The sequence below is a fragment of the Grus americana genome, chromosome 5 (genome assembly GCF_028858705.1).
Source record: "Grus americana isolate bGruAme1 chromosome 5, bGruAme1.mat, whole genome shotgun sequence".
NCBI lineage: Eukaryota > Metazoa > Chordata > Aves > Gruiformes > Gruidae > Grus > Grus americana.
The window spans coordinates 25,547,483-25,572,377 of record NC_072856.1 but is presented as its reverse complement, the minus strand read 5'-3'; the positions used below and the strand labels follow the sequence as shown (position 1 = coordinate 25,572,377).

General features: G+C 41.5%; 1 protein-coding gene across 1 annotated transcript in view; it reads right to left on the bottom strand.

Annotated features, from left to right (window-relative positions):
• Positions 1–7,171: 7,171 nt before the first annotated feature.
• The window catches only part of EXT2 (exostosin glycosyltransferase 2), an 83,020-nt gene continuing 65,296 nt past the window's right edge, over positions 7,172–24,895 (bottom strand). The window contains exons 11-14 of the mRNA XM_054828053.1: positions 18,189–18,332; positions 17,510–17,638; positions 16,224–16,306; positions 7,172–10,002 (exon numbers count right to left, since the gene is read on the bottom strand). Of these exons, the coding sequence (XP_054684028.1) occupies positions 9,864–10,002; positions 16,224–16,306; positions 17,510–17,638; positions 18,189–18,332 (495 nt within the window). The 3' untranslated portion in view covers positions 7,172–9,863. The remainder of the gene's footprint in view (positions 10,003–16,223; positions 16,307–17,509; positions 17,639–18,188; positions 18,333–24,895) is intronic.

Genomic DNA, 24,895 nt, shown 5'->3' with positions numbered 1-24,895 from the left:
CATGTTAGACTCGCTCAATCTATTTTAAATGCTATCACACGTGCCCGGTCCTGAGCCTGCCTGAAAGCATCACGAGGCGAGCGGGGATGTTGTTCCCCGGAGCCCCTTGCTACAGGGCTTCCTTCCCACCCTGTGCCGCAGGCAGCCCCGTGGATTGCCAGCCTTCGCCTTGCCTCTCCGGGTGCTGCCGCTGTACCGGCATGGCCCCTTGTGCCCACACCTGTGGGCCACGCCGGAAGGCGCTCTCCTCAAAAGCTTCCAAATGCAGCTATTCAGGAGTTTTAAGCTACGTGCATCTGTATTTACACACATTTTTTAATTAATTTAAAAGTTTTTTTAAACTAGCTGTTAAATTAACAAGAAAAACTGTATAAATATATATATATACTTTTATATATATATATGTATCCTTATCTAGTCAACCTGCGGCTACTGCATTTCTTAAGGGTCACAGGGTCAGTGCTGTTCTTGCAATCTCAAGTTGCCATGATGACGCCTTTTTTAATTATTATTATTATTGTTATTATTTTAATATCTTTCAACTCTATTTATGACTTTCTTCTCTATTTATTTCTTATTTAGTATTTTACTTCTGTCCACACATTGAGTTGCGATTCCCTGGCTTGGACTTGCCTTTGAAGCTGCAAGTTTCGTCCCCAGCCACCATCAAAATGTCTCACAAGCCCCAGCCACCCTGACACCCGCCATGCTCATGGTGGCATCCTCTGTGGGTGCAGCGCCTGCAGCACCGGCTAGCTGGGCTCTCTGAGCTGCCCTCTCCAGCCTCACGGAGGTAGCAAAACGTTTCTCCCGAGCAGTCCTGGCCCTGGCTGTGCAGCAGGTACCCTACAAGGGGGCTGCCTTACATTGCCCATGGTTAGACACACCAGAGACGTCACAGAGCTCTGAGAATGGGAGGATGTAAACAGCGAGAGCAGCGCAGGTTCCCAGCACCTGCTTAAAAGCGGTGGGGTACCACTCGCTGCCGAGTACTCGGAGGCACTTCTTGCCTATGAGCATAGTTAGTGCTTTGCTAGCAACTACAAACCAGCGGTGAAGCAGGCTTGGGGCTTGCTGGGCCCTGCAGGGTCCAAACTCCACAGGCTGCTGTGCCTGAACAAGCTCATGGAGAGGAGTGAGATGGGGGCCAGGTCAGCCCCCAGCACATCGCCTACCACCAGCACTGCTGCCTGCCCACACTCCTAGCAGGCTCCGGCTGCCTCCTCCTGAACACGCTACTCAGTTCAGGTCTCACTGCCCCAGCACATACCTGGGTAGAGCCCATGGGGAAGAGGACCAAGACAGCAAAGTGAAGGAGAACCAGCTTTCCTCTCCTAGTCTGGAGTGCACGGCAGCGCGTGAGAGAGCGTGCATCCCTGTCAGAGCACGCATCCCTGCCGGGGCACACATCCCTGCCGGAGCATGCCTGGCTTCAGCCATGAGCGTGGGCAGGCTGTGAGGGGAAGGCCACACACAGGGACAGCGTGTCACACCTGGGGTCGCAGAGCTGCAGCGCACGTGGCTTTACCTGCCCCATCAGCCGTGGGGATGCAGCGCCAACCCGGGCTGGGTGTACCTGGTGTGCTGCCCAAGCGGGAGCTGACGCCTGGGTTTCTCTGGCGGTGGAAGCATTTTGGGGCAGGGAGGTGCGTTTCCCTGATTCCCAGAGTACACCCAGACCAGGCAGCAAGTTGTAAAACACTCTTCAAACAAAGGCAAAAAGGTAGTTTCCTGGAAAAGGTTTGAAAAATAATCAAGCAGAGGCAGAGCCCCGTGTTTATTTTGCTGCTCTGACTGACACAGCAAAAAGCAAACAGACCGAAGGAGAAATTGAACCCAAATGGGAAGGGGGGTGGAATCGGATGGAAAGTCATTCAGTCCTTTGCAGCTTCCCAAAGGGAGCTGGGAGGAGGCAACGGCAACGGAGTGGCCTTGCACCCCCTTAACTCTTTGCTGGTAACACGGTTCCCCACTCCCCCACATAGCTAGGTAGGTAGGTAGAGCTAGGACTTTTGTACTACTGATTTTGAAGGACAGTTTTCAATGTATAATAATATATCGGTTTAGGTGTGCAGTGTTTGAAAGAGAGACTGGGAGAAAGAAAGAAAACAAACCTCAATCAATATTATTGTTTTTTTGTTGTAAAATATTGTAACCTTTTATAAACGCAAACTTTTTTTTTCTTTAGCTTAACAGCCTGGGGTAGAACATATTAAAAAAAAAGTTTTAAAAAAGTTCAGGAAAAAAAAAGAATAAAAAAAATCATTAAAAATGTTGCCATGTGAGGTTTGTGCCATGCAATGTTATTGCCTATGCAGCCATGTATTACCAGTTCATTACAGTGGAATATTAAAAAAGAACAAACAGTCTTGCAGCTTGCTTCTTTTTACCTTTTTTTTTTTTAAGTTATTGCTTTTTTGTTTTCTTTTTTTTTGGGGGGGGGGGGAAGGTGGTAGGGTCTGGCATTTCTGGGTGCCAGTTTTCATTTTTCCAGTTTTTGAAAGGAGTGGCATTGCTGGGAGGTACCCTGCTTCCCAGCCGCCCCGGGCAAGGGGGCATAAACACTGTTGTTGTTTTGGTTTGCAATAAACTCCTTCTCTTCTCTCCTCTCAACTGCAATCTGGCTGGTTTGTTCCTGACTCATGACAGATGAAATGTGATCAGAGGGGCCTCCAAAATCTCACGTTAATTGAAGTTGGCAAAAAATACTAACAGTGCCCTTTTGAACTGCTGACACAGTGCAGAATGGATTAGCTGGGGGTAGATTAACAACAGGTGGCAGCTCATGGGCCGCTGCCTCTCCCCGTACAGAGATGGTTAACAGCCAGCAGCCAGGCGTGGGAGCATCCTGCCAGCCAGCTCCTGGCTAAGGAGGGTCTCTCCATCTCTGAGAGCGCTGTTTGGCATCGCTGCTGGCCAGCACAGAGGGCACCGTGGCCGCAGGGAAGAGAGAAGGATGGTCTCCCTTGCTTGCTGCTCAGGAGCTGCTGCTTCTGGCAGAGCTTAAGCCTTGCAGGGCTCCTGCAGGTCTCCCAGCCCTTCCCAAGCAGTCTGTAACAAGGCAGCAGGTAATCCATCACGGCTGACGCAGGGACAAGTGACTTGGCAACAAGATGCCATGGAGCTGGGGAGCCTCAGCCACCCAGCTCCCCGTGCCACAGCACCACAGCACAGCCGCACTTGAGGCATCGCAGCACGAAGTCTCCTGAAGTCCAAAGAGAAGATACCCGGGGCTGGCAGTGGGGGGACCTTCCCCCACCAAAAGCGCTCCTTTCTGTGTTCCCGCTGGTCCACCCACACTCCCTCCTCTCCCAGCTCGGCTCTGGCAGAGGCCCCCAAGCCTCAGCCACCCTCTCCTCTGCCGCAGCTCTGCCAAGCTCCCCAGAGGCGCCTGCTGGCAGCCAGACGCTGCTGACCGTGCTGTAGGGCAGACCGAGCCCTCTGGGCTCCGCTTCTCCCCACACCAAGGGGAGGGCTTGTCTCGGCCCCACGAGTTCCCACAGCACGTCTCTTGCCCCATCCCAACATGGGGAAAAATGGGTTCTGGTCAGGCTCTTTCTGCTGTTTTCACTCCATAAACTCAGCTGAGACTGCCTTTCCCTCAGACTCCACAGAATCATCGGTGCCAGGAAGAGCCCAAGCTCCTGCACCCAGATGCTGGGTGAACCAGAAAGTGCCCTTTGTGTTCAGGCAGAGCCGAGGAGGTGCCCAGCAGCTGTCAACAACCCACTGAGACCCGCAGAGCCTCTCTGGCCTTTTCATCAGTTAGCTGGGAGCATCAGCTCGGTTCAGATGGAGCATGGCTGTTTTCCATCTCGCAAAGAAACGGATAATGCAGGTGCTGTTGCAAGCTTATCCATTCCTCTCACTTGTAGGAGAAAAATTCCTTCCCTCCCCAAGCACTCAAAGCCAGATTCTCCAGATGTTGGCAAAGCTCAGGCTGTTGAGAGCCTAAAACCAGTTTCAGTAACATCCTGGTTGTATGGGTTTACATCAGAAATTGCTCCTGGCCTGAACATTGCCAAAGAGCTAAAAAGTCTCTCTATGAACTCTAGACAGTGGCAGATTAGAAATGTACATTCTTTTCTTGAAGCTACACTTTCTTACTGGCATTACAGGAGTTGTTTAAAATGGACTGAAAAATTTCTTTCTGGGAGATGGGGCTACGGCACCTAGGCTAACGCATTCCTTCTCCGCTGGAAAATACAACTTTGAGGCAGGGCAAAGTTCGGGCAGTTTTAATGAAAAACAATTTTTTCTTCTTGTAAACTAACAGATTTACCTTTTTTCTTCCTCTTTTTAAAAGCAGGTTATTAACCTTTACGCAGATGGATGTACAGTAATCTTCTCATTGGCAAGAAAGGTAACAGCCATGCAAGGTGCATCTGCTTATGGCCAGCTGGAGCCCACATGTATAGGTGTTGCATTTAATCTGAGACAAACAAGTGTTTATTATTTGTGAAAGGATCTTCCACTTTCTCTTGCTTTTCAGTTCGTAACTTACTCATGGGGCAAAGACAGATGCTCTGAGTTAGCAATCTGCTCCTTTCGCTGCAGCCTTGCTGAATTCCTGGATCTCATTTTACGGTCCTTTCTGCTTCAATCCTTTTCCCCTGCCTGTTTGTATGAAGTGTGGCAAAGGGGGTATTGTTCCTGTCAGACTTTGGCTGAAGGCACCCAGCACTAACTGCGCCTACACACTGCGGAGACCTGGCCCTCCCTTCAAAAGAAATGTTTCACAAAAGAAGAACCTGGAAGTTTTCAGACAGCCAGACCAGCAGGTGAGAAACAGTGGTTTTCTTCAGTACGTGGCTATATGGACATGCAGAAGGAAACAAGTGTGCATAGGGCCTTTGGTTTGAATATCTCAGGTATCTTTCCAGGGGACTACAGGCTCATCTACTGGACGAGCAGTAGAAGTGAGATGCTTACGCTGGACAGGAGGATATCCTTAAGTAGCACTTTTCACCCAGTCCCAAGGTTTGGCTTTCAGTTTTACAGGTTCCCATTGCTGCACAGAATGGGGTGGGGGTAGAAGAGATAAATTTAATCCTTAAAAGCACAGGGTGCAAGAGCAGCCACATCTCACAGTCATACATGGAAAACCTCACGCAGGTCTGTACATCCCAAATTCTTTGTTGGGCAAATGGTCCAGCTTTCACCTTTTCCCAATCCACCACCAACTAAAATTTAGGTTAAAAATCCAATAGACGTGACTTAATAATTAAGCTAATATTTTCTTTTTCTTAAGACTCTGTAGAAATAGTTACAACAAGGATTATTTCTCTGTATAGATGCCTGGTTCTCCCCTTGCCCATCTTATCTGTTTTCTTCCCCCCTGCATACAGTCTGGTACTGAGCACTGATTCAAGTTCATAGACCTAATGAAATCATGACCAAATTGAATTGATCTCAGTCCACAGTCACTGCAGGGTTGTCATGCTTATCTGGAGCAGGAGTATTTCCTATTTATGCAAGTAAACAGATATTTAGAATGAGTAAAGGAAATTGGAAGAAGAATTACTGGATCCTTTTCCAGACAAATGAAGACAGTAAACAGGCAACCTTGCAGGGAGAAGCTTTGAGCTCTGCTGCCTGTTTTCAGTCGGAAAACTCCCCGTGTACTGCTAGCTCCATGCCACTCCACTTAATTGCCTCAATTGTCGCTGTTATCCTTTAATGGGAAACATAACTCGCTTTCAAAGCAACCACAAGAAGCTGCAGACAGGGGAATCCTGAAGATCAGCAGAGGTGGGACTGCATTACAGCCATTTCCATCAGGCTGAAATTACACAGAGTGTACCAGGAATGTCTCTAAATAGCTTCAAGCCAGGGCAAGCTGAAGCATGCTGACACTGAAAGTCAAGGCTAACGATCCTCTACCTTGGTACTGAGCTACCTAAAACTCCAAACAACCAACAGTTCAGACAAAGTGTGGCCGTTCTGCTAAAACACAGGCTTGGGATAACGGTATTCAACCCTGGTTTTACCCACACAACTCCTCAGGCTTTGGGTATATCACAGCTTCTCTCCATTTGCTTATCTGCAGTAATAGGTAAGAGGCTGATCTTACTCAAGCAGAAGGACTGTGAAGCTCAGTTTATTGTGCTCAGATACAGTGGTGGCAAGCTTCATAAAAAGAACTTGTGCAGTCCCACATGCACTCCCAACAGCATGAGATATAACTGAAGGATCCACGACTCAACAACAAAGCCAAGTCTTCTACCTGATTTTTCTGCTAAGCAAATGCCATCTCTCCCTACAAACCAATGTTAGCAAGAGGTTTGAAGTGACTATCTGCTTACGGGATAACTTTCAGATCCTACAGAAAGATGTAAAGAATACTGTGTTTAGAGTTTTCGGGCAGTTTTTGACAGAAATAATTTCTTTCAGTCTAAAAATAATAAAAAAACAAAGCAAAACAAAACAAGACAATATAGGTGGAATGTTTGCCTAGTATTTGCTCTGATCTCCCCAACTCTTCAGGGCCAGACTGAAGTTAGCAACTGGACCAGCTCACTTTCTAGCATAATCTAACACAACTTTGCACAACATTGGGGTTTTTTTTTTTTCTTCCTTGAAGTACCTGGAGGAGACTATCCATGATTGCAAGAACTATCTGTAGTTTACATTTTAGTTTACGAAAGAACGTGCTTTGCAGCAGTCCCAGTAAAATTTAAACATGCAAGTCTTTAAGAAGAATGATGAAAAAAATGATACTCACTGCAAACAGAGAGCTGCCACCAGACTGAAGCCCACCATCTCAATGACTCAGCTAAAGCTCTTTTCTCAAAAGCACAGTTCTTCAGTATTTGCTGTCTCTCTTCACAAACAGAGAAAGGATCTGTTCCCTATTTCTCTAAGATAAATGCTACTGTCAAATCTTGGCAGAAAATTAGAGTAACAACTACTCTCTCCAAAAAGGTGACTGGGATGAATTCGTGCAGAGCAAACTTCTACTTCAAAGACAACCATCCAACTCCAGTTATGAGAAAGACAAAATTTGACAGAATAATTGACAGAATAATATTGACAGATCTTTCTAAAGTACACTGTGGATATTCAAGTTTAACACAGATTTATGTAGCAAAACAACCTGTCACTGCAATTCTCCCTTCTAAATGCATCCATGTTTCCTTGTGCAGCTCCAGAACTGAAATACAACAAACACTCCATGGATTTATTTTTTAATATACCAATATTAACCTTTTTTTGATAACATATATACAATGAAAAGTTAACAATTATCTTAATTTAAAGATTGACAACAAACCCATTCCAAATCAGACATACAAGAATATCTTACTTTTACAGATTTTGCATTAAGAACACAATTATAAATGTAGAAGGGAAGGAGGTCACTTTACAAATTGTTTTTTTACAGTCAATTGCCCAATTTTCTCTGTGGCACAAAACAGAGACAAATTACCATCTAAATGAGATGGCCCTATAAAAGCAACTGTAAAACGCCAAAGGAACAAAACATGATTGATAGGGGTCACTGGGCATTTTGTGGAAGGGGAATCCACTCAGATGCTTTGGGACACAGGCACAAGGACCTGTTGCCTTTTTACTGACCCAGGACTATAGATCAGTTCAGGAAGGTTGGTTAGGCTGTCCCCACCATCAACTATTTCCAATCCTCTTTGTCTTTTAAGACTGTGCAAAATGTGTACTTTCTACTGGCTTACTGAGAAAGAACCAAGAAATCATAGCAGCTTCACAACCCTCTGTAAGGAAGATGTAACTCAGTTAAACTGCTAAGGCCAACTACCAAGCTGAGATCAGCCTCAAAAAACAGCCAAAACTGAAGTGACTACTGCAGTGTCACAGCTACCCTTTTAAAGCAAACTTCTCAAGGGAAATGTGCTGGTATCTCCTGATGCTCAGGCACCAGGACATAAATCAACAGGAAGATTCAGAAAGAAAGTTCATGTGAATGAACCTGAGAGGCTGCAAAGGAGAAACAGCGAGTGACAAACTCTCCTTTATCTTGTGATACCCACTGTGCAGACAGCAGTTGTCACTGCAACACCTATCCTCCTAGCACCCCAATACCCTCCTCCCACAGCAAGTCAGGAATGAAACAAAGACTGCAGCAAAAAACATTTACTAGTAATTAAACGTTCCCAGAGAATCGGATGATACAGTTTACAGGCAGATCCCAGGGGAGTTATGAAGTGAAGCATCCCCTCAGAGCTATTGTTCCAATATGATTTTCATTCACAGCACATCCACTGCATTGGGCAATAAGATAAGTCTTAGTGGGGGTGAGACAAATAGGAGCAGATGTTTCCTGTTTCTAGCCTGACTTTCATTTGGTTTCTGTCACTGCTGCCTATCCAGCTTAGGAGAGGGGGTGAACCGTGATGCCTAACACTTGTCCTATTGTTTGGGGTTTGGCAAAATCTGAGGAATAAGGTTGCTTGCAGTGTAACAGAGAAACAGCCCATCGAGTAGGATGTCTCTCTAACTGGCAGCAATGGAGGATTCAAAAGACAGTGAAATCACCCTTACTTGGTAACAAACATTGTATCAGTGGAGCTGGAACAGAGATTCATTTCTCAGCCTAAACTGGGATCATCTTTATTATCGAAAGGCAGGAGGTAATGGTCCAGGCAATTTCATTTCTAATTTTGCTGCATTTAATTTTCTAATTCAGGTTAATTTCAGTATTGAGAAACAATTCCAATGCTCCTAAGAAATGTAAAGCTTCTCCAAAAGCCTTCCTAAGCTGTATGTTTCAGTGGCAGCCTGTGGCAATGGCTTCCTTAGTTAAATTACAAGCAAAGATCCAGCAGTTTTTCCAACAATGGTAATTTATGGGAGTTTGTAAGTGTGCGTTAATAGTGTCTTGCACATACACATATCCCTGCACATTGAAGGTGTAACTGGGAATTTCTGTAAACTGAAGCGTTTTACAAATCGGTACTACAACACACTGCTTGCTGAAAAGAATTCAGATGTGAAAACCTTACTTCATAGCTGTTGCTCCTATGTATGGCTACGATGTAAAACTGTAACCTGACTGCTGTTTTGATAATGAAAATAAAAAAATACAGTAAGAGTGAAAGATACATCTTTTTCTGTGTAATACAACCAGCTCTGATACAGAATCACAGTCTCTTGCATGGACGTGGCAGAAAACCTGAGATTTATGCAAGAAGAGGCGTAAGCAATTGGAATTCTGTCCTGCAGGTGTCTCTGCTTTGAAGGAGACCATCCTCCCGGCTGCTTTGTGTCTCAATTTACATCAAAATAATTTAAGTAACACAAACTGTTTTGTCCTTTAAACCACATGACAACACACTGATTTTTGTTGGTGATGTTGTAAAAAAATAAACATGTCTCACTATGCAGAAAAAAGAAAAGTTTGTTACACAGTTACTTAAGCCAACAATTAAGCTCAGAGGCCCACCAACTGCACAGGCAATAAGCTCCTCCCAAAAGAGAGCAGCTACACATTGCAGACAGTTGCTTTGAATGGATGGATGCTTACAAACCAGAGAACTGCAGCACATTCGATAGAAGAGGTCAGTCATGCCAGCCAGACCACGTGGAGCGAGATTCTGTTTTATTCTTCCAGGTGCATAGCCTCCTTTGGAGAAAAGTGTGTTTGACATTTATGGGAGGACCCATGAATAGATTCAATCATCTGTGAGCAACAGAGAAGCAGTTGTTCAGCTTTCCATTACATCTTTGTGCAACGTAAAGGGGAGATAACATACCAGAATACAACATTAATTCCCATCTCCCTCAGATGTAACCCACTCTCTAGCGACTTTTTTCTTCAGGGCCTTATTTTCCTCATAGCACCTTTGCGGCCGTCTTTTTCATCATTCAGGTTTGTCTCACAGCTGCCTTTACAAGCTGCCGATATTGGGAAAGCTCTTCAGTTTCTCAGGAAAGTCATCTTTGTACAGAACAGGGTCAGCACGGTGCTCCACCACTTTCAGAGGCATGGTCCCAAAGACAGAGGCAAACTTATTGATGCATTCAGATCTGGTAAAAGGGAAAGCAGTTTAATTAAGAACCCAAACAACTGGGCTGGCTACCAGCTCCCACATCAGCATAACTGGTAGAAACCTTCCCTCTTACTCTTGTAAGTATTTCAGCCATCCTGGCTACTAGTAAATAAAAAGAGAGCCCCACTGCAGAGAGAACTGAAAAGAAGCTGGTGTTCTTTGATTTATCCATTTAATCACAGAGACGAGCAAGGGGATGCTGGGAGCAGCACATGTGCACATGGAGGTCAAAGCTTCCCTTCTCCCTCCCCCTAGAATTCCAGTCATTCTTAAAGCAATGTACATGCTGTAAACCAGAACAGATTAACTGCCAACATGGCTCTTAAAGGGCCACTGTTGGGTCAATTTGGCTCACAACGAAGGTTTTGCAAAAAACAAGCCTTTGTGAAAATGGAGTTCTCAAAAAAAAAAAAAAAGTCTCTTTTTTTTCAGGCTTCTTCAGAGGCTCTATCTTTTCCCACAAAAATAAACATGCCTCAGCGTATAGGCAGTGCTGATTGTACTGTAACTTAAAAGTGAAGCTGAATAAAAACTATAAAATGAAACCAACTAGTTTATTTTCCTTGTCTAAATAAAGAGATACTGAGCAATAAGACATCACATTAGCACAAAAAAGATCAGACTGTTGATGACTCTTTCAGTTTTAATAATCTCAGGTGTCAGTAATGCTGTGGAAGGGAAGAGCCATGTGCTTCAAAAAACAAGCAAACAGATGTTTAACCTTACATCGCTCCCTTAACTTTTTCACTGAAAGGCACAGTACCTGTGGAAGCAAGGCAGGGAAAACTTGGCTCATCTCACCTCAGCCAGCACTCAGCTAACATTAACTACATATTTTGTAAAACAGCTTTTATGACCTTCAGATACCAAAAATTGTGACCACAGTCCCCAACACATAACATGAGACAGCTACAAGAAAACAGGTCACATTTCTTTTGCCATTCAAAAGGGAAAACAAAAAAGAAATAAGTACTTCGACTCAGCTACAGAGGCTGATGTGCTGCAGGCAGTCACAGAGAAGGTCTCTCGCTATCCAACCACTGCACCCTCTCCCGACCCCTTCGAAGGGTTAGGGGGTCACTATGGCTCCAGGATAATTTTCCTCAACAGCCCCGGTCAATCATACCAACTGAGTGTGACAGTTTTGTGATGGGGACTGCTCAACACTGCCCCAAACACTCTTTTGAAGTAGATGGGACAGCAAGACTGGTTTTCAAAAGTAATTCTTCAGCCTCTGAGCAATCCCATTGCTCCTTCCTTAACTAAAGTAAATGAATGGAAAACATAAAGCCTAGGTTGTTAAAGTGGTACATCTCTACATAGCTGTTTCAAGCTATAATGGTCATATTTCAGGCCATTTTCTGGCCTGAGAAAAGTGTCAGAAAACTACTTCATATAGGTGATACTTGAATAAGGTATTTAATACAGGTAACTGCAGATATTTCACTTTCTACTACCTTCTCATCCCCTCATACTTCTTCCTACCTCCAAGATTCCAATATTTGGACTAGAAACAAATGAAAAGGAACTCAGAATGTAAGAGGAAACTGTGTGCAGGGGAAGCAACCTCTAAACCTGGCACAAGCACTATTTGCTCCAGGGTAGCACAGATCTGAAACAGCAAAGGAGCCATCAGTCAGGACTGAAGCAAAAAGACCCAAGTAGCTGTTCAACGTCTGCAATAACAAGGTGAACCATTGAGAGGGTGAGCTTTGGGCCCAGGGCACAGACACGTTACAGTAACAGGCAGAGCAGGAACTGAGTGTTTTCTTCAGGAACACTAAGTAGTTTCTGTTGCCCTCGTGAGGTGCCCAACATGAGATACCTTAAAGTCATCTGATTCTCAGATAAGGACAGACTTCCAAATCATCTGTTACTTCTGAGAAATGCAGCTATCGATAATCCAAGCTGTGAGTACTGGAGAAGTCTCGTGGCAGGAAAAGCACAAACTTCACAGGCGAGGAGGTAGATGCACTGGGAGATGTGCATGTGAGAAGTTTGCACAGCTGCTGGCCCTCAATGGTCTTCTGGAATACAAGAATACTTCTAGTCTACTGGTTCAAATCCTGCCTCTGCCTGTAATGACTGAAAGACATTGTAATGTAACAGCTGCTTGGTGGCCGGTGTGAAATGAATTAGTTATCTCAGCCCGCTGCCTGGTAGGCAGGTGTTCACATCAGATCAGCCATTGTCACAGCCGGAACTAAGCAGCACCCTCAGAGCACAAGACAAAACTAAATGTATAGCGGAGACACAATTGACCTCTTCCCTCCAGAGGTTATACTCCCAAGTCAAAGATGAGGTCTTATGAGAAAATATCAAGATGGAATCCTTCTACAGCCAAACTTATTCTGATGGCAATACCATTCAAGCATAGCAGTACAATATCTTTAATGACCAGAAACCACTTCATTGTTACAGAAATGAAAAAATGAAAAATGTAAAAGTCGGTATGTTCTAATCATTCTGGCTGAATCAGAAAAGTTAGTCCTCAGGAAATATCAAAGATCAGAAACAGGCTTTTTAAGATGAAAGACATGTCATACACAAGCCACAAAATGTGTTTGAAGGAAAGTTGCCTGTTTCCAAAAATTTCATCTCCTGCACTGAACTAAATCACTTGAATTCCAAAGTCTTTGCCACTTTTGGACAATATAAACCAGAAAGGATATCTAGAACATTAAACATTCAAAGCTAGGTAGCCAAGAGAATGTAACGTGTCATCTGAACATGGAGGGAAGGTGTTTTTCTTGGCTGTGTCAACAGTTTTGCAAATTCATACTAGCAGAGGCACGTTTGCATCCAAGAATTATTAATTTTTTTCCTTGCTCTGCCGACAACATGCAGTTGTGCTCTACAAAGAATTAAGACTGTGTGAACTGAGAAATTGAGAGCCCTGTTGCCCCTGGCAGACTGGGTGAACTTCATGTCTGTTAAGGTCTCTCTCAATCAGTTTCCTTTCCCTTATAACCCAAATATTTTTTGGCAGGGTAACTGCAGCTGCAGCCTCTGGCCAACTGTTACCTGGTCAGTTTGCCTCTTAGGGAAATGGCTTCCTATTTTAACTGTAACAAATATTTACATGTCCCAAATAAAACACTGCTGTTAATGTTGCTGCAGAAGCAACTCAGCCCTTTGTTGTATCTACTGTACAGCCAGTTGCCCTCTAGGCTGCATTTTACAGAGTTCTCCATTTTTGAGAGCCAGATGCAAAGATGCTAAATGCAGAAAAGTTGTTGCTACTGAAACAGCACTCGTAAATATAGGGATTATGAGATCCTCCTACAGCTTCTGCGATTTAATGTAAAGGCTAACCTAGGGCAAGAAGGGATTCTTGGTTCAAAGCTTTCTGTAGTTAATGTATTTTAATGATGGAGCTTGATAACCCTGGGGATTGAAGTCTTTTATTTATCTCAGAAATTGCACATCAGGAAGAATAGCAGCATTGGCTTTCCCATGATTCACTGTAAATATTCTTGAGTATTGGTAAAAAACCCCTAAATCTCTTAATAAGAGACAGAATTCAGCTGTACCATCTTTCCTTTGTCTCTGCTGAGAGTGTCAAAGGCCCAACAGAACTGGTTAGTAACACGTCTCTCCTGGACAGACCTCCACAACTGACTTCTCAAACCTTTTACACTTAGAAAACAATCATCAGGCAGTTGCTGGGCATCTCTCTGCTATTTCTGAACCAGAAACCTAACACTAAATGTTGTGCATGGCCATGACAACCCTGATAAACTGTTTGTTTCACAAACAGTAGGTTGATCCCTGGATATCCGGGCAAGTAATTAGCTTGGACTACCTGCTCGCTATTTCTGAATGCTAAAAAACAAGGAGTCCGGCACTTTGGGAACCTGCAAGTGAAGCTGATAATGGCTTTTTGGCTGATACCCCTGGTATTGTTCTCAGTACCCAATACTGCAAAGTTATCTGTACAAAGTTATTCTTTTATGGTATGACAAAGATTCCCTGATGCACGCACTTTTTCCATTCAGCTTCTCTCCTGACCCTGAAAATAGATAGATACACACACACACAATCCTATCTATATGAGCCATAAGAGCCTTACTCACTGGTAAGTTAGGAAAAATTGCTCTAGGAGTTGCTATCATTTATTATCCACTTAAAATGAATAGCTAGCTTAGAAGATTCAAAAAAAGGAACCCTTTCAGATTTTCAAATAACTCTTATATTGAAGGTAGATAATAACAACACATGGCAAGAAGGTATTAGGTGTAGCATTCACTTTCAGTATGATATTAATGATCTTCAGAATGAAGCCCGAATACACCCAAACTGTATATCCCCCCAGATTTTCTCCTGCACCCAGACTCTATCCCAGCATGTACTCCTGTGGCTGGGCAAATAAAAGTACGTGGATTTGCAGTCTATCTAACATTTCCCACAACCCAGTTATCTCCACTGTTGGAAACTACAGAGAAGCAAAGCAACAGTTTAAACATGTTCTCAGTAAACTGTCAATGATACTTTACTCTGAGGATACAAGGATTGCTATAGACATGGAAACATGACCTTTACCCTGCATCATAATGCAGCCGGAGCAAAAGGCACTTTTTAATCTTCTGCTTTTATAATGTTTACCTTAATGAGAACCTAGTTCATGACTAAAATTCCTATGTGCTGTTGTAATACTACTAGTATGATCATAGGAAAGCTCAACTGTCTTCAGGTAGTCCATCCTGTAAGCCAGTGCAGAATTGCTAGACACAGGACAACCTCCATGGGGTATGTTTTACATCTGACTTGTGTGCTCCTTTTTTTAATCCAGCCTTATTATACATACAGTCTAAATACTTTGTCACTAACCTTGGCAGTTATGCTCTTCAATGCTTGGCATGATGCTTGGTTAATAATCAATCAGCCAAACTATAGATGTGTGTGTGTTGTATAATGTGTGTTTACACATCAGACAGATACATGTAAGCACTATTCTTGTAAATAAGCTCCCAACCTACTAACCAGTTTTGCATTAGTTCACTGCATACATTACAATACATAAATATCATTTACATTGCTAAAGACCAGTGAATGGATACAACACTTTAGATTTGCTGAGTACTGCAGAGAAGGACAGAAAAAAGCTCACTGTTAAGATGATAACCATAGTAACTGGTAAGATAATTATGTTATGTGTCTCAGTACAAATATGAAATGGCCTATTTTAAATGCAGGTCAGATTTTTTTAATTTTGTCACCTCTTCTGCTGGTCTCTTTCAGCACTATGGCTACCCCTGCTTACCTACCCCATCAATTCTATGGCTGCAAATTATTTTTCCCAAAGTTTGCAGGAGAGATGCAACAGCCCAAGAAGCCTAAGGTGAAATGCCTTTGTCAGTCCTAGATCTCAGCTTAATTTCACCTAATTACCAGTATGTACATTTATTGTCAGATAATCCTTTTCAAACAAGGGTGTTGAACAGCTTTGTAAAAGTGAAGAAACTTTCCCTTATTTTACACATTCAGAAACCAAGGCAGATGGAAGTTTAGTTGTCTTGGTCAGTGTTGGGAAGCCATTTTACTGTAAAGCAGGGAATGCAAGTCTTATCCTTACAAACTTTCAGTATTTCACTCTAAACATTCACTGCCTTTCCAAATACATACTTAATTTCAAAATTAAATTCTCACAAAAATATAATAATACTGCCATTGTAGAAAAATGTGTCATGCAATTGTGCAGGCAAATGCCTTTCATTAGTGGAAGCAATGTGCTTAACGATCTTTGGAGGAAAGACAATGTACAACCATCAATTCGAATAACATTATTAATAAATTTATATCCTTGTTACTCTTTGGTAAGCTAGCAACGGGCTGGTTTGAAAAAAAATAAATCTCATACTCATTACAGTTGATGTTCCATGGTAAACCAGAAATGTGGTGTTACTGAAAGTACTGCCAACAACCTGAAATTCATTTATGTGTCCTATATGCTTTACAGCAAAGCTGCTAAAAATTGTGCCCTTCTAAAGTCCTTTCTTGTCGTAGTCCACTTTTCAGTGTCACATCATCCATTGTAGGAATGACTTATGCTGATCAAATCCAAGTGACATTCTTTCAAAATTAGTAATTTACAGAAATATAATCAGTGAGCATTTCTGATCCTAATTTAATGAGGCACAGGTTAAGATTTTAGGGATCAGAACAAGGCAATCAGAGGAAAAAAGGGTGGTCACTCACCTTTCCACCATGTGTGTCTGGTCCAGTGATAACCCATCAATTGCTGTGCATTCTGGACATTTGAACTTCTTCCGTGGGGTCACCTGCAGAAAGGCATGCCAGATATCATCAAATATCAACAGAAGGGACATTAATCTCCTTGCACAGAGAGCAGCACAATACCTCTGAACATGCCTGCAGTGTAAGCTGAGCTCTCAAAAAGGGGGGGGGGGAGGGTGTTTTAAAAAAAAAAAAAAAAGCCACTCCATTTCTCCATTCAGCTCCATCTGGCCCAGCTGACTACAAAATTCACAGGGGCCCAATAAAAATGGCTTGGAGGGGTTTTTCCTTCTGTAACTGAAAAGAAGTGGCGATGACAAGCTCCTTAATTCCTGTTTAATGACTGTTTTCTCACTGCCAAGGTCCCTGTATAAACACCATTTGTTCTTGCAGCCATAACAGCGATGAAATATAGCTTCCCATACTTCACCGTAACGTTAATCCAACAGACGCTCTTTTGCTCACTCCAGTTAATAGCTGACTGGCAAACTCTCCAAGACTCTCCGAATCGCACAGAGGTGCCAAATTACTCTGCTGTGCCCTCATACAGCTCAAAAACTTTTTCAGCAAAAACACACACTTTATCTTCTAAAGACTTTTCTAGGAAATGCAGCCACCAGTCCCAGTAAATGATGATGGACAGATGGGAAAATGAACCCTGCTAATTGAAGTAACGCCTGGTGGCCTCTAAATCTCATTCCAAGTTGACACACTTTGAAATGAATGTACAGAGTGAATGTCCAGACCTGAAAACGTGTCGAAACATGTCAGGAAATTAATTCAGGGATAAAAAGTTCATTTAAAGCTGATCTTGCAATTAACATTCTTGCAATTAACATTCCTATAAATCAGCTGTTGCCAGGCTATGACAGAGCGAGCTGCAGACAGTTGGCAATTTCTTTCCTCTAGTGATCTCAAATAGTTAAAATATATGTATGCGGGCATGTATATATACACACACATATATATATAGCGCTATCCTTTAAATTACCTTTTTTATACCTCATCTAGATGGCTAAAATAACCACCAGAAACAACTGGTAAAAAACAATTCTCTGTTCCCAGTTAGCATAAAAGTTTTACTAAAAGGGCTTTTCTACCATGGAAAGAGAACAAGACACCATACCAGGGGTAAATGAGAGAGAAAGGAAGATGAAGTAATATACTGAAGCCCACTAAATAAATTTATATGAGTATGTACATCATAGTTTTAAACTTTGTAAAGCTAAACTGCAGAAAAGTCCCACCTTAATGACTGATTTGCCAGTGACATTTGCCACTAGAAAATTCATGGCAATATCTTCACAGTTCATATGGGCATCTACCCAGTTCTTGATGTCTCCAGGCATTTTGTAGGTGTAAAGGTAGTTGAAATACTGGAGGATAGGGGGAGAGAGAGAGAGAAGATAATTTTAAATACAGTAACTATAAGACTCTAAATATTTCAGTCACTGAACAGCAGGCAGTTGAGGATGGATTATGGGCAAACTCTGATACTGCCTTCAGCCAAGGACTACTTTAGCAGATAGAAAATAATTTTTGGGTGCTTAATTGCATAATTACTCCTTTCCCGACCAGCACACAGACTTCTTAACAATCAGTTTTCTTTTCTTAAACTCCTAGCTATAAAGCTGCATTCACTGTAAAATTCACTATGTAGTTCCAGGTCATGCAGAGACCAGAACTGGCCAGAGTTCTTCTGTTAGTTCCTGAAGGTAAGGGTTTTACTTTACAGGCAGAGACAAAACAGTTGTTTCCACAGCAACTGAAAAGGAAAGAGGCTTATGGAAAGTTTGCAACTGGATCTCTGATTGTTGTAGAAAACAATCATGGCACCACAAAACACTCACAGATCAATGACAAACACATACAGCTCTTTAAAAAAGGTTCATGATGTACATTAGTATACTACAAGTTGTGTATCACCTTGTGATAAAACGCTGCCCCAGTGAGCACCATTGAGACTTCATTGGTCCATTCTGATTCATACTTCCATTTGTTCATCTCATGGTCCCAAAGATGCAGGCGGCCTGGATATCCAACCAACCTGTCCGGGAACTCACGCCAAACCTGAAGAGAAAAAGACGTGACGCTGTGCTAACCAAGCCTGCACAGCAAGCAAACACAAATGTGTGGATGCAACAATCTACTTTGGGAGGGCAGAGCTACCGTGGTGGAAAGACCACTTCAATTCTTCTAAGTGCCAATTCTTGAAATCGGAAACTGCCTGGAAGAAGGATGAAAAATCCCAAGCTTGCTTTGGATCCTGCAACTCAGGGAAGGAAGCCATACCCCACTAAAGCAATACTAACTTCCTTGTAGAGAAATACAACCGACTATTCAAAAAGATTTTAACACTAACTAAAACCAAGCATGACTGGAATGGAACTTTTGATGTTAACTTCAGTAGAAATGGCTACAACCTAACTACTTTCACAGCTGGCTTTGGATCTAGCCAGCCTGCTTCCTTCGATAGGAACAGGCTTAAAACAGGCTTATATTTTAATATTTCTGGTATTCTTTAGTGGGTGCTCGGATGGATCTACTGCTACATGGAAGGCCTCTTTGCCCTTGACTTGTTCCAGACAGCTGGATACAATCAAGATACCATCCTTGTCACTCCATACATTATTTTGTAGCTGACTACAGGATCAAACACAGTAGACCAGAACAAGGAGAAGGGCATCATTAACACAACCCCAGTTCTCCACACTGCTGGCCACATTAAATAATGCACAATTTTTGCATTAGGAAGAAAGGGAGAAAGGATTATAATTATTTAGAAGGGTCTGAACGCTATTTGCTTGCTAAATACACAGTATGTCTTTTTGCTGATCAATAACAAAGTTAGTATTTATCTGCATTATTTGCAGACTAATTACTCAAAATTTGTCCTTTAATTCAAATAACTGCTAAGTTTGTTGGAAGAATGCGAGTCTTGACTCTCCGATACGCAGTGTTAGGTCACAAGAGTTTCTGTTTCAGGTTGGTAGTAACAAACACATACCCAAATTTCATTGTGTATGCAAGATCAACAACAGCAACAACAAAATATCTCATAAATCCCCAACACTTCACTAGCAAACCTCTTTTCTCTGTACAAAAGGCAAGGGAACCCTACAGTTGAATTTGTGGTAAACAACGTCTTATCTGGAATTCCACCATCCTGCAAACTTCACCTTGTCAGCAGTTCACTTTGGGGACTTTTTACGTGCCAGTATGTTTCAGTTGGGAAGTCTGGATTATAAGGACTCTGTGCAAGTATTTTGTCAACGTAAATATGATAAAGCAATCAGCTTTAACTTACTGCTTCTGCATCAACATTTCTGTGATTTTGCATTACTATATACCTTTTCATCTATACATCTCAACACATTTTATTGCTGTCAGTTAATATAGCTTCAGAATCCCATGATGAGAGCAGTTATTATTTCAAACGTACAGATGAGGAAACCTGCCAAAAATCATACAGGAAACAAGAATGGGAACCAGATCTTCTGACTCCCCGACTTGTACTTTCTCCAGAAATCAATCTTTTTAGACAGTTCTAGGGCACAAGTACTGGGAGAGTATTGAGATAGGCCAACGCTCTAACACAGAAGGCTCTTGAAAGCAGAGATTATTTGGAACTCAAGGAAGAGAATCCATAGGACGTTGTTACAAGTTGGTACCATCAGATAACTAAAAAATACAGATTTTCAGCAGGCAAGCCAGTGAGGGCTTGAGATACCTTTGTTTTTTTGTTCTTTATTAATGATTTTGACATCATGTCAAAATAGGTATGGCAACTTCATCTTCCAAAATTTTATTCTTCACTCTCTAGGACTCAAAAAATTAATGACTGAATTTTAATATTTTTTTTAAACCTGGCTATTAAAACACCCATCTCCCAGCTTTTGGAAGGCACCACCACATAAGCTACTGAGGCTCAACGAAGGATTTGACAGAACAGTACAGATCTGCACTGTACTGGACCAAGAATTCTTGTAGAGGGAATGGCATGCATATTAAAGGCAGCTGAAAGAAAGATTAAACTCAGCTACTGCTTCCCAAGGGACTTCAGTGCCTTCACAACAGACAGCTGTAGATTCATATTCCTTCTCGTTTTTGCTCTCAGTGTCATCTTCATCTTTTATGTCCAAACGACATAAAGTAAAAGCCAAGTATAATGCATGTCACTCATACAGATTTCTTTGTACCACCGTAAAGCTCAATCCTACCCTGATTCTGGCCTCTGAAAATTGTCAGTTCAATGCATCTAAAAAATAACTTGGTTGATTTAAACAAAGATTCCTTTTAAAAGTAATGCTATCAGTGTCAGTGGAAAAGCTTGACTTTTTCATTATGTTCATCACTAGTTCACTCAATAGTAATTCCCAGAAAGGCTCCAAATAGCTGCATCCAGCTCACTGCCCAAATCCATACATATGTTTTGTGCCAAAATTAATATATACAGCTACTGCTTATAAGGAAGCTTTCAGAATAAAAATAGTGGTAAAGATTCTGACAGTACTCTCTATTTTCACTACCATCCATTTTCCTGTTTGATGGTTGCCTATAATTTATTATTCTGTTAGGAATACATTCCATTTTAGCCAGTGATCTTATTAGCTTTCTCAGACTAAAGAAGGATAGCCTGATTTAATACTGGTAAGGGACACATCCAAGGAAAAACATATTGCCAAGTGAAGAGGAGGTATGCTTCTTTGCACACAACACTATTCCAATGACTCTGCTAGACAACCCTGAAGATAAATATTTTTGGACAAAGCATCTCCCAGAGGAAAAGTCAAACGGAAGTTCTGACTTGGTGGTTTTACTAAAAATCTTGTAAAAGACACCAAGAGAAAATGATAGTAATTTTGTTTCCAAGTCGAGTTCCCCAACTGACATAAAGAGTCTAGCTAAAACAACCTCCAGTCTCACCTCTCCACAGTTCTCTCTGCCTCCTAGCCTCAACTATTCTGTGCTGCTTTGCTGTGCCATCAGAACAGCTGTCACAGCTCATTCTCCATGTAGCCAGAGGACAGAGAAGCACTTCCTTTTCCAGAATATACTCCGATATTTATGCATTAAATGTATTAGACTATATTAAATCAATGCAACTTCAGGAACTGGCTAATTACAACTAGAAAGTTTTTAAATTTAATAAACAGAAAAATAATCAGCATTTCCAAAGCTACCATGGCAACGTTGTAAGAACAAAACACTAACTATCCCCTATAAATGACAGAAAACCCAATCAATCAGTATTCCTTCTTTCCTCCCAGAGCCTCATACGTTTAATTCTCCCCAGTCCTCAAAGGGATGGCTTGTACTATTACTAAAACCCAAAACACAATGTAAACACAAAGCCCATTAAAAGATAAGCAATGCTTCATGTGCACACAATTTGTAAAATAACTTCAATTTGAAGAAGAGCTTTGGATGTGGTCAGATTTACCCATAGTAAGCAGAGTTATAGTATTCCTCCTACAAAGGAATGCTGAAAAATATACTTTTAACAGTCAAAATGGGTATGGAAGAATTCTTCTAAAGAAGGCATTCAAATTTTATGATGATTTTAGCCTAGTGAAATCTGCAATTCATCAGAGTGTTGATTTTTTTAAAAGAATGCCAGAGACATGAAGCACTGAAAAAAAGCTCTGAGAGTAAGATCATCTAGCAGAAGGCAAAAAGCTTCTAACAGAAAAAACACAAACTTAGCAATGCACCAAACAATATTTTCTATGAACAAAAAACATGGAGTCAGAGCAATAATCCCAATTTAGATTATTTCTATTATTGCTGTAATAAAAATACTTTGTCTTTGAAAGGACAAAGTGCTACATAAGTACGTAATAAGAAATCTTCATGAACTTTGTACTTGGAAACTGCTACCCCCACTTTCAGGGTGACAGAAATGCTAAGCCATCTGCCCCAAGGCCAGCTGAGACACAGAGGTAGGAACACTATGACGTGTGCTTTCAGTCTCGCATTTGAACACCAAACATTTCAGGAGCAGCCAATGGCTCTGCTTTAATTTTTTTAAGATTATGATAATCTAAATACTTGCTCCTTTTCTTGGGTTGCTCTGATACTACCTCTGTGAACAACAAAGATCAGTAAGCAGGGAAAAAAGTCTCGCCCTAACAGGTTTTTTTTCCAGTGCCCCAAGTCACGCCTGTGATTTCATCATGTAACTTAACAGAAATACTTTTTTCAAAGTCAGAATGTCATAAGTATTCTTCTGCTACCTTAATACAGCAGCACACAGGGAGTATTTTTCTGCTTGCTTCAACAGATTTACGCAATGTCATAAATCACTGTACCATAATAGTTCACTTTTAACAAGTAAAAAATGTCTGACACTTTGAGTGTTACTATAATTTTTTATGGCTGAAAGTGTACAGAGATCAAAGTTTTCTGTTTTTTTTAGGCTTGCTCTATACATTCAGACAAGTCTGTGACAGAGGGGGTTTTGCCACATGTTTAAATGTAAAGTCTCAAGGATGTCAGGAGGAGAAAAGAAAATTACTGAATGTCACGTTTCCAGCCCTTCTTATGACCAAAGCAGAAGCAGACATACTTTTAAAAGAAAACTTTCTAGTAACATTATATGCTGCTACTGTTCCCTCTGGATTCCCCTGCAAATGAGTCAAGATCTTGAGAGATACTTTACTGGTAACACACATAAACAGATAAATAAATTATCACAGGCTGAGGACAATTTAAACATCTGGGAGCCAGCTCAGGCCTGTCAAGCAAGTCACAGGCACTCAGGGACAGGAAAGATCAATCTTCAGCCCCTGATTTCTGTGCCAGAGAGTAGGAACTACATCACCCGCCCTCTATACAAGTAAAATTGTGTATTTATAAAATAATCCGCTGTGCTTCTGTACTCAAAGACTTTTTATTAATTTATTTTACAGGGGGGAAAAAAAAACCAACTATCTCAAAATATAAGAATTTAAACTACCCACAGGTTTGCCTCAACTATCTGCTCAATAAGGCATTTTAATTTTCCAACGAAGTGGCTGTGTAGTAAGCTGAATTCCCAGCATCAAAATGGAATAGGATTTATAATTAAAGGCAAAAAAGCCTGCAAAAGAAATAGTTTTTCGTCTGCCAGACTGAACAACCTCATGTCCAAACAGTTACATTCACACACTGACTATAAGGACTGTTACTCAGATAGTCCCTGCAACCAATGTATATGGTCCACAGAAGACCAATAAATTAGCAAGCACAGTCCAACAGCTAGACCTGGGGATGAAGAGTTGTAAGTCCCAACTGCCACCTAATAACAGTGACTACAGGGGAATTCACCTTGACTTTTCTTTGCCTCTTTTTTTTTTTTTCCCCATGAGGATAACCCTGTCCTTCCTAAGTGACCAGAATCAATATATGTGAAGTTACAGATATTCTCCACTGAGGATGTTTAAATTAAGACTTCAGACATATGAGCGCCACAGTTCTACTTCTCGTGACTTCTGGCTGACAGAACTGAAACTCAGCTGCAGTTTGAATCTCTGCATTGATGCCCTCCAAGCCTGCTTTGCCAGTAGCAGAGATTCATTTGGAACTACTTACACAGTCACTTAGGATTTTACAAAACTTATTTTTATTTACTTCGAGACAGCTTGATGAAAATGAAAATCAAACTGCAAATGGAGCCAGGATTTACACAGCATGCACTTTATAGTTTTGCTATCTTTCACCCCATCAGTTCACCCTCAAAACCAGTAGTTATAGCACCAACACAGGAAAAAAGTAAGTCAACTTGCACAACTTCCTACACTTGGTTGCTCTGCTTTTGCAGTGCAGTGCTTAAAACATTCACTGTAGACAACAGAGTATAGAGAAGGCATAAGTGGCTAAAAAACCCCTTCCTTCAATTGTCTTCTCTTCATTCCATCTTTCACACTTCATGTATGAACCCGATACTCTTAACCTGGCAAGAGAAGTATTTCCTTTCTGGAGACACACATGATATATTAAACCTCTGTCTCCACTACTTAACATCTTTGTTATTACATCAGCATATCTACATTACCACAAGTCATTTACTGAGTCCAAAAGCTCGTTACTTGCTAACAGTCTCTTTCACTTGAGAGGGAGAAAGAGCCATATTTTACCACATATGTATTAACATTAAAGAAATACTTCCAACATCTCTTAAAAAATATCTTCTTGTGTTAACAACTACACTTAAGATTGTTAAAAAATGAGACAACTATCACATTTAGTTTGCTTGTTACCCTTTAGAAAAGTGGTTTTCATTATTTCACTCAATTTAGATAATAATTTCATGTTCTAGCTCTCATGTATGAAGCCCGGTGTTGTTTTGCTCTTGATATTGCAGGTACGGGGTGACTAAATAATTAAAACCTTTCTTAAAATATATTCTATTTTCTAGTGTTCCTGATCTGTTTACAAATATAGCATGTTTGTCTTAAATACACACATATAACAGTAATGTCAGATTTTGGACTGTCTCATATACTGAAATACAAATGGAAGACAAAAATTAACTCATTCAAACCAAAGTTTTGGAAGGAAGACAACAGTGTTGCTTTAGGTAAGGGCATTTTTTAACAGGCAACTAAAATACCTGTGAAGACTTTCACCTCTTTGTACTGCTATGGGTAACT